Here is a 10,903-nt window from a genome sequence, read left to right on the forward strand (position 1 = left end):
TCTTCTACACGCTGCTCTACAAACCTAATTTCCCAGAGGAGCCATTATGGTATCATGTTATCCTCTCACCTCCCGGCAGCTCGTGCACAGCGGGGGGTCGTAACGTGGCCTTTTCCAAACGGCCAGGGAAAGCCCTGGTAACAGCAGCGGTGTACGACACCACTCTGAAAACTGAGAGGAGGGCACCAGAGGGTGAGCCGACGGGGAATGTTTGACCATGGGTTTTTTGGAGGAAGGCGAGGTTGAAGATCCGGCACAGACGCAGGCAAGGCGTTAAGTTTCCACACCTCTCTGAAGCCAGATGAGACGACCGCTTCTCTGCTTCAGACAAATACCACAAACGGAACAGAGCGGTTAAGGAATACAGGACATTTCTGGAGGTTTTACTTTTCCCAGTGAGAGAGTGAACTTCTTCATTCCACTCTTGTAAGTTGTCTTGCTTTCCCTATATTTTATTTCTTGTCTCCTTTGACAAGATTAACAAGAGAACCAGATTAAAGAAGCTTGAACTGGAAAATATTTCTGTAAAAAATTAAGGTTTTGATCAGCATTTCCTAAAATAAGATTTTAAAATCTAGTTTTAAGATTACATTGTCAAAGGAATGACTAAAAACAAGTAAATGCCTTAAAAGCCAACAAACAAGGCAAGTGCCAAATAACTAGCAGTCTGAAAACATTCTAAGAGTTTTCGGTGTTGGTTTATATGACAACGGTACTGGGAGCCACTGAAAATGCAAGCTTTTTCAAAATGACTCCCAAGTTGGAACTTTTATAAAACGCCAGGCTCTCATCGTATAGATGGGCAAGAACAAGACGTTCTGTAATCTTTCAGCGCTCGTCTCCATGTAGACCGCAGAAATTCTGCTACTAGTAATACACGCCCTCCCGTAGTAGTTGTTATACTAGTAGGTCCTCCAGAGTGTCATGACTCCTTGTCCATAGTCTCCTGGGACTTTTATTTTGGCAGTCACTGTAATAACAATCCAACTTGGTCGTCTGTCCCGATGTTACTGTTTAGAGCAGTTTGATTTCAAAAGACAAGCAACAGCACCCACTGGCCGTAAAAACGACACCATTTGGAGCGTTTTTGTGTGAACGTGACTTTTGTCTGTCAATGAGGTTGAAGGCAGCATCATAGAAGAGAAACGGGGTTGAATCAATTCAGATTAACAAGAACAGAACCAACATGGCCAAACAAGGAATAAATACGAGAGACATATATCGCTCAGAAAATAAGCTTAAAGTCCTGGACAGGTCTGCACGAGGTGAAGCTAAAAGCTGTGGAGTTCTGTGTTTGACCTCTTGCTTTACTTCTGTAACGACGCAGGCGGCGTCGCACCTCCAGCGGAGGAAGGTTTCTCACCAGCGTGATGGGACGGAACGACGAGACCGACACCTGGAGAGGTGAGTCTTAGTGTTTGTTGGATTTCCACGCCTCCAGACGCTTGTTGTGAACATGTTCTCACCCACTCTGTGGTCTGGCAGGCGTCGGCGGAGACACAAAACCCGAGCAGCGCGCTGACGGGAAGAGTAGAAGCTTCCACGAGCACTCGCACGGCCGCAGCTCGGTACGAGGCTCTGCTTTTCACTCATCTGCAGCGTGAATCCATTTCTGTGTGGCGACGAGCTGCAGAGCATTTGCTGAATCAGCACCTTATTGTGGTTTATTCATTCTGCTGGAGAATGTTGCCATTTCACACTTTCTCTTGTTTACACCACGAGGGCCGCCCCGTTTACACAAATAGGTTTCAAGAGGAAAGCAGCATTTTTGTGTCATCGTCTCCATCCATCCATCCATCCATCCATCCATCTTTCATTCAGTTCTAATGAACATTTTTAAGCTTTTAACTACTTTACCATTTGTTTTACTTCAGTTCTCGGGTTCTGTGTCGTTCACCCTCATGACCTGTTCCCTACCCCCCCACCTCCTCCTCAGACCCATGATGCATCGGTCCGACGAGAATCTTCACCTCCTGGTGACAACGCTGTCAGTGGCGATGAGGAGCCCCGGCAGGAAAACAGCCGTGAGGAGGACGAGGAGGGTCACCTGATCTATCACGTCGGCCTGGTGCTGAGAGAACGATGTACACACCGCCTCCCGTTACCGCCTCTTGTCTTTCCCGTCCTTGTCATAGCTGTGACGTGCTGAGTGTCTAAAAAGGGCGAGGTGGAGAAAGCTGGTCTCCACACCTCAGCCGCCACTCCAGGAATAGGTTCCTGTTGCTGGCGGGACCTCGCCGCCTTTGTTCCTGCAGAAAGCTTGGCTGGAGGGGAACTTTTGGAAGCACCGATGTGTACAGCCTGTCCTGTGGACACCAGGCAGATTAGAGAGATTTGAGGGATTAGTTTGACTTTGACTGAAGAGTCAGTCAAGGTTTTATGGTTAATTTTTGTCATTTCAGGTGCCGTTCACATGACAACGTTTCAAGTGAAAATACTGACTGTTAGGAACATTTGGCGCCGGTATAACTTATAGTAAACTGTTCATTTTACAATATATAATATTAGATATAGAGATCCATCAAACCACTATCTATCAAATGTACATCACAAAAATGTACGGATATAGTTGATTATAATATTTTTTAGGTTTTGTATGAAGCCAACAAAATAATATTGCCAATGAACATCTAAGAACGGTTTTAAAAAAAAGAGAGTCACTATAATTTGAAAGGAACTGACATCTATTAAAAAAAAAACTGGTTAAATTCCAAAGTAGTGGAACAAACTGTCACAGTGACGGGAATCAGGTTATGGAACGTACTTCAGAAAGAAGTAAAAGAGTCAGAAGCTCTCCTGGGATTCAAGAAACATATAAAACTACAATGTTGGGGGAAAAAAAACATGAAGCTCAGTATTGGACATAACTAATGTGAGAGATGAGATACTTGATTTGAACAAATGTGAAAATTTGGATTTTGTACTTATATAGTGTAAATATTGAACAGAAATACACAAATGTAAAACTATTTAGAAAGTTGTACATTAACAAATGTAACAGACTGATGTAAAGGGATTGTACAGAAACACAGGGGCAGACGTCAGAAGACTGATTCTCCCTTCCGCTTTTCATTCTGACTGCCTCAGATTGGAAGTTTTGTTACAGGGAGTGTTTTTAATTATTACGTTTGAAATAAATAAATGAAAAAAAAATGTAAAAAGTGCAAATGCAGAAAAGTTTATCTTTTTACACAGAAATGGCAGAATAACTGAAAAAAGATTGATTAAACTTTATTTGTTTTAGTACAGTCCATTTCCGAAATATGCATTTGCAGTGCCTCCAAGCACAGTTGTCATGGAAACAAACCCCCAAATAGCAATGAAATATTTGCGTTTCCACATGAAAACATTGTAAACACGACCAGACGTTCTTTTACAAACATTATACATCTAAATTGCATGATAGTGAATATTTGTGATGTTTTCTAAAGTGAACATTTTCACCTGAAAAGATGGAAGTCAAGGTTCGAATGTAGGCCAATCTTTGCTTGTTCTCCATTAGGTTTCTCAAAGTATTCCAGTTCAAAAAACTGTGTTCGACTTAAATGTCTCTTAATTGGTTCTTAGCGTCCACATGGACATGCCACTGTGCTCAACATTCAAAACAAAGACTGTTGCAGAAAAAAAACTTTAAAAACAAACAATAAACTACTAAGTTAACCAATCTGCTTTGCTTTCATCCGACATGTAAGAAACAAATGAAAGTCATTTTAATGTTGTTTCAGTCATTTGATCGTATCAAAACTACAGATATGGGACGAGAGAAATAGACTAATATGCACCATCTCATCTTTAAAAACTCATAAATACAAACATTTTATGCATTACTGAACACAAATATGTGAAGGTTGCAAGGTCGAGGGAAATAATGTGATTTTTACATCAGAGGAGTTTTAAGTGCATTCAGATTATGTTACATCCCCATTCAGATGATATATTTACTGTGGATTAAAACAATAGATGAAATACAGACGTGCCCAAAACACTGAAGACACACTTAGTGTCAAAACACACTTGATTGTAAAACCATCAATAGGAAGAAAAATTATAAAAGTCCACGTTGAACCTGTACGACCTCGGTTAAAAGACGAGTATCCAGACCAGCACCGCAGAGAGAAACAAGTTTACTTTGCTGTCAACTGAAATATCTGTATTGTCTGGGGGTGTGTGTCGGTTGCAGATGAGGTGGTGTCCAGTCTGGGAGCAGGAGCCTTTGGCAGAGTGGTGGAGTGTACAGACCGACAGAGGTAACCAGAGGCACCCGAGCTTCAAACTGAGGTATAAACCACGTGCATCCGTCTGAGCTTCCTCCCCGCCGACTGTCTCCGCAGCGGCGAGCGCGTGGCGGTGAAGATCGTCAGGAACATCGACTGTTTCCGTCGAGCGGCGAAGTCTGAGATCGCTGTGCTGGAGGAGATCAACGACCTGGACGACGACAGCATATTGTGAGCGTCCGGAGAGGATCGGCTGTGAATTCCAGTGGTCGTCCAGAACTCTCACCCCGCTGTCGTTTTCCCAGCGCCTGCGTGAGGATGCTGGACTGGTTCGACCATGACGGTCACATCTGCATCGTGTTGGAGCTGCTCGGCCTCAGCACCTTCGAGTTCCTGCGGCAGAACCGGTTCCTGCCCTTCAGCGTGGAGCAGATCAGACACATGGCCTTCCAGCTCTTCAGAGCCGTCTGCTGTGAGTCGCAGAGCAGGGAGGGATTCTCATTTTAGCATACGTTTGGTTGAGGGCCGTTTACACAGCAATGACTTCAAGTTAAAACGCAAAACTTTGGTAACGTGTTTGAGGTCTGTTTAGATGACAACGGGGCTTGGAGCCACTGAAATCATGTTTTGGATGCTAGAAAAAGACATTTCCTGATAACGCCTGGGCTCCGTCTCCCTGCCGCTACTGCTCCTGTGGACCATGACCTTAGTAACTCGTTGTTTTGCACATGCTCAGTACATGCACAACAATGGCAGCCTCCAGAGTGTCATGACTCCCAGTTCAGATTATCTTGAATTATGTCAAATCAAGTAACGAACGTCTCGTTTATTTTCCACGTTCAAAAAATATGAATGTACAGCATATGTCTATATGGACAAACTCAGAAGACTACAAGAAAAGAAATGCTTGGAAGTGAGACACACAGATCTCCAAGGTCACAAAAGATATTTTGGTTGAATGAGTTCAGTATAATGGAAGAAGACATGAAGACACTGGCGTCTTAGGGCAGACTGGACAGCACAGCGTGATGAGGATGTCTTCAATGTGTGTTTTCCACAGTCCTGCATCGTAACAAGCTCACACACACGGACCTGAAGCCAGAGAACATCTTGTTTGTGTCGTCGGACTGCGACCTGGAGTATGACGGTGAAACAGTGAGTCCCGGAAACATGAAGCCCAACGATGTCTGACCAGAACAGAAGGATGCTGATGCTGTGTGTGTGTGTGTGTGTGTGTGTGTGTGTGTGTGTGTGTGTGTGTGTGTGTGTGTGTGTGTGTGTGTGTGTGTGTGTGTCAGAGGTGTGAGCATAAGAAGCTGAGGCGTCTGGATGTGAAGGTGGTGGATTTCGGCACAGCCACCTTCGACCACGAGCACCATGAATCTCTGGTATCGACGCGCCATTACAGAGCTCCAGAAGTCATACTGGGTACGTACACACATACACACACACACTCACCCACACAGACATCCATAAATACACCTGTCATTCTGAGTCACACAGTCTTATCTCAATCTCTTTGTGCTCAGATCTGGGCTGGAACCAGTCGTGTGATGTTTGGAGTCTGGGCTGTGTCCTCATGGAGTTTTACCTTGGACGCATATTGTTTCCGGTACACACACACACGCACGCACGCACGCACGCACGCACGCACGCACGCACGCACGCTCTTCACCCTTCCTGTCGCTGCTTCTTGCAGACTCATGACAGTATGGAGCATCTAGCCATGATGGAGAAGGTTTTGGGACCGATTCCTCCACATCTGCTGAAACAGACCAGGTAATCTTACATACAGGACACAACGGGTCTGGAGTTTATAGTTTGTTGCAAACGCTACACATCCAAGATGTTATACAGAAAACATCAAGCATGTAGTAAGTGGGAGGAAGAAGCTGTATAATCTGTATGGTGGAGGAGGAAAATACTCTATAATCTGGATGTTAGACGAGGAAGATGCTCTATAATCTGGATGTTAGAGGAGGAAGATGCTCTATAATCTGGACATTAGAGGAGGAAGATGCTCTATTAATCTGCATGTTAGAGGAGGAAGATGCTCTATAATCTGCATGTTAGAGGAGGAAGATGCTCTATAATCTGGACATTAGACGAGGAAGATGCTCTATAATCTGCATGTTAGAGGAGGAACATGCTCTATAATCTGGACATTAGAGGAGGAAGATGCTCTATTAATCTGGATGTTAGAGGAGGAAGATGCTCTATAATCTGATGTTAGAGGTGGAAGATGCTCTCTAATCTGGATGTTAGAGGAGGAAGATGCTCTATAATCTGATGTTAGAGGTGGAAGATGCTCTCTAATCTGGATGTTAGAGGAGGAAGATGCTCTATAATCTGATGTTAGAGGTGGAAGATGCTCTATAATCTGATGTTAGAGGTGGAAGATGCTCTATAATCTGATGTTTGAGGTGGAGGATGCTCTATAATCTGATGTTAGAGGAGCAAGATGCTCCATAATCTGGATTTTTATTGTTTAATATCCAGCAAAATGAACAAATAAGAAGACATTCCAGCCCTGGACGCTGCAGCCTTGCTTTGCTTCACGTGTTTCTGGACGAGTTTTTAAACTCTGAGTTCAGTCTGAGTTTCCAGCCGCTCTATTCTGGTCCGGGTCAAGCCGGCTAACGTCCTGCCACAGTGGCCTGATTAACCATTTTCCTCGAAACATCCAAGTTCACACATGCGTTTGGAGGTGGGGGGGGTCGACCTGGGGGTCAGCCGGGTTGGCCTTAGCTCTGGGGGGTAACACGAAGGCATCCCGAGGGGGATTCTGAACCACATTTAACTGGCGTGCTAGCGTTTACTGCATGAAGCGTGTTAACGCTGGCAGCCTCGGCACACAACAGTGTCCGCCTTTCAAACTTCAATAAATACACAAAATATTCTAGTTATTAACTTTTTCTTGAAAAAATGAATGCTCCCTTTATCTAATTATTTATTGTATGATTGGCTGATGAACTGCATTTCAGTATTTAAAGCAACAACTTTATTTAAACACAGACAGGATATTTGCAGCAGTCCTGCTGACTGAGTGAGTCAAGCCAAAATAAGCTCAAAGATTAATTTCTGTTGAATGATACAGCAAGTTCTCTCTCTACAAGCATTATTTTACATATTTCCAGTGGTATATACACTGTGTTTCTACTCAAAATTTATGAATGTGTGTGATTTGGGGATTTTATGAATTAGATATGAAAAAGTTATTTTTGTTCATCTATATCAGGGGTTTCCGACATAAAGCCCGTGGGCCAAAACTGGCCTGCAAGAGGCTCCATTCTGGCCAAACCACCAAGAAAGTGCTAAAAAAATTACAAAGAAAACAGATTTTTATTTTTTTATGTAAATGATTTTCTTAAAAGTAGCAGACAGCATTGAGTTCAACACCTCGGTGCATTATCTGAAATATGAAAAATAACATAAACATGAAGATATTAGACCACAGGGAAGATACAATAACACAACTAAAGTGTAGCGTGAAAACTCCATTTCAGCTCCTCATGTGCTGAAAATAGTGTAGAGCAATCCCCGACTGCAGTATTGATTTCCTCGTACATCTTTTGTGGCTGAGTCAAAATGAGCGCTGACCTTTAACTATTCTGCTCCTGGACCAAAAATGATTACCTTCACTTTCCTGGGTTTAGTTCTGAAGTGTCATCTGCACAGTCATGATAGGAGATGTTGTGATCTTCACAATCTAACCCAGAAGGAGCCTGTAAATGTTAAATTAAAGAGGCCCAAGGATGGAGCCTTGAGGAACCCCACAACCACAACCCCACATACGCTCAGATTGATAATTAACTTGTGACAAGGCATAACAGCTGTCTTGCAAGTTAGATTCAAACCAAAGCTGAAGTGTAAAAATCCATGTAATACAAACTAAAAACAGACAACCTGTGATGTATTCGTACCGACTCTGAGGTGTGTGCCTGCAGGAAGCAGCACTACGTCCTGAACGAGCATCTGAACTGGGACCAGCAGAGCTCCTCGGACCGGTCCATCAGGAAACACTGCCGACCTCTAAAGGTGCTCGTCACTCAGGCTCCATTCACACGACAACGTTGGTGAAAAGTGAAAACACATTGTTTTTGCATTTTCGTTTCAGTAAAGTTTCAGGTTTACACAGTTTTGAAAAGGATTTCCATTTCCACGGGACCGGCGGAAATGTTATTGAAAACAATGTAGTTAACTTAATGGAACCACACACACACACACACACACACACACACTCAGCTGAGAACAACGAGCTCTAAACATTAACAACAGCAGAACACAGACATTCTAGAGGACAGACCACCAAGTTGGATTGTTATTACGATAACTGTCAAAATAAAAGTACCAAGTCCCCAACTTGAACTGGGAGTCATGACACCACGGAGGAAACGTTGTTCTGATTGGTTCTACTGAACATGTGCAGAACGACAAGTTACCACAGCCATGGTGCTCATGTGCAGTAGCAGCATTTTCAAAAAATAATTTTCCTCTTTTTCCAACGAGTCAGAGCATTTTTGAAATGATAAGTTTTCCTCTGTTTCCATTTTCAAAAAGTTCCATTTTCTTCAGTTTCCACGGAGATGGAATCAGAGCATTTTTGAAAGGTGACTTTTTTCTCCATTTTTTACGGAGTGGAAGGTGTTTTCAAGAAGTTATGTTTTCCTCTGTTTCCATGGAGACATAGTTGGACATAGTGGAGTGTATTCCAAAGGTTGCGTTTTCCCCAGTTTCCATGGAGATGGCATTTGGAGCATTTCCAAAAAGTTCTGGAGGTGTTGACGTATCACGTGAACATAAGTTTTGTGTAAATGGAGCCTCAATCAAGTTCAAACTTTGCACAAGCAAGTAGATCAACTGACTTACTTTAAGTTAAAAAAAAAAAAACTTAATTTCTTATGTTTCCCAGTTAGTGGAAGTATTCACCACGGCCATGGTGCACATGCAACGTTTGACGAAGTTGCCTTTTTACACGACAAGTTGGAATGTTATCATAAAGTTGTGTTTTCAGTGACTCTACGCTTTGTTGTCATGTGAACGAACGCCTGAAACACAACGGAGATTTTGTGTGTGTGTGTGTGTCTGGTCACGCAGCTGATGGCGAGGAAGAGCGACGAGGAGCGGCAGCTGTTCGACCTGCTGGGCTGCATGCTGGAGTACGACGTGTGCAGGCGCATCACCCTGGAGGAGGCGCTGTGGCACCCGTTCTTCAACCCCATCAGGAATCCGCAGGGGCAGGACAAGCAGCGCAGCTAACACACACACACACACACACACACACACACACACACACACACACACACACACACACACACACACACACTCTCTCTACCTCCACCTCATGATCATCAGTGTTTAAAGAGCATTCCTGTTTGTTTGCATGCAAATGTAGCATGAGGCGTAAATTAATGTGAATCTTCTGTTCGTACATAAACACGAGATAAACCACCTTCTTTAACCAGTTTGTATATATGTTTTTCATTCTCCCACTATAAAGTCAGTGTAACACTGTGGTTTTGAATGCTGTGTTGAAACTCAGGAATAAACTATGATTGAATTCTATTCAGTTTTTTCTACTTTGATTTCAACTGAAGGTATTTAAACGTTTCCTGACTGAAGGAAAACATCTTAAGAGAGTCTGGGAATCAAACGGAACGTTTGACAGTGTCTGTTTCGTCTCATTTCTGAAAACAGTCACATATTTGATTCACCGTGTTGGGCCACTCAACCTCATGGAAGGGGGGGGGGGGGGGACCACGTTTTGAGAACAAAGGGACCACATGGTCAGAACTGGAAAAGTACGCCATTTGTCATGTGACCCTCCCCCGGGTCCCCCTCACTTTCAAGGTGCAACACTGGAGGCCAACAGCAGGGGAGCCCAAGAGCTCCCTCACCAGCCGGAAACTCCGGGGCGGGCCCTCCTTCAGGATTGGTCCACGTGGCCCAGAGCCCAGCAAGGACCCGGAACCAAAACAAGAGGTATAAAAACACCCGCGAAGGTAAACTCCCTCTTCCAAGCCGAATGTGCTCCGAGCCGGACGCACCTCTTCGCACGGAGAGAAAATTCCACATGTGTTAGCATCCTGACCGGGCCCGGAGTTCCTCACCTCGCTGGACGAGCCGAGAACCACCGTGGAATTACTTTTCCTTTTTCCTTTTTTCTTTTCTTCACCCGATCCTGAGTGTGCAGCTGCCACCGCACACTCCCCGCATGCAGACCTGAAGCCGCTCCTCAAAAGAAGCGCTTGATCATCCTGGGACCATCCTGTGGACTTTTCCTTGTCCACAGACCAGTTCAGTTTGTTTCCCTGGACGCCAGAGAAACCAGCCCGCAGCCGGGAAATCAACGGACTTTCACCGGCTGCCGCAGCACGTTCACCCTCGTCAAACTGAGTAAGGCTTAGAGTCTGGGCAGGTAGTTAGAATAACGTGACTTTAATATTGCTGTGTGTTTTATTATTGTGTTGAAGTCAGGGACGCCGATCCCGTGTTTCCAACCAATCTGTGTCTGCGCGTTGGATTTACATCCACGCGAATCTCCACTGTGCATCTCTCTCTCTCTCTCTCTCTCTCTCTCTCTCTCTCTCTCTCTCTCTCTCAGCTGCTCCGGGTGTCTAGAACCTGCACATTCTCATATCTAGACTGGTGGATAACTGCACAGTTACACACCGCGGGGCTGTGCAGTT

The 10,903-nt window shown here is 44.3% G+C and overlaps 1 protein-coding gene across 1 annotated transcript; it reads left to right on the forward strand.

The window, feature by feature from the left end:
• Positions 1 to 1,370: 1,370 nt before the first annotated feature.
• LOC308139134 (dual specificity protein kinase CLK4-like) lies at positions 1,371 to 9,473 on the forward strand (the record flags this gene model as incomplete). The annotated part of the gene is made up of 12 exons (XM_080508479.1): positions 1,371 to 1,404; positions 1,486 to 1,568; positions 1,937 to 2,084; positions 4,181 to 4,247; positions 4,332 to 4,445; positions 4,520 to 4,686; positions 5,275 to 5,369; positions 5,513 to 5,642; positions 5,744 to 5,826; positions 5,914 to 5,993; positions 8,162 to 8,252; positions 9,312 to 9,473. The coding sequence occupies 12 exons, from the start codon at positions 1,371 to 1,373 to the stop codon at positions 9,471 to 9,473; spliced, it is 1,254 nt and encodes a 417-aa protein (XP_080364605.1).
• Positions 9,474 to 10,903: the final 1,430 nt, after the last annotated feature.

The sequence above is a fragment of the Blennius ocellaris genome (genome assembly GCF_963422515.1).
Source record: "Blennius ocellaris genome assembly, chromosome: 14".
Classification (NCBI taxonomy): domain Eukaryota; kingdom Metazoa; phylum Chordata; class Actinopteri; order Blenniiformes; family Blenniidae; genus Blennius; species Blennius ocellaris.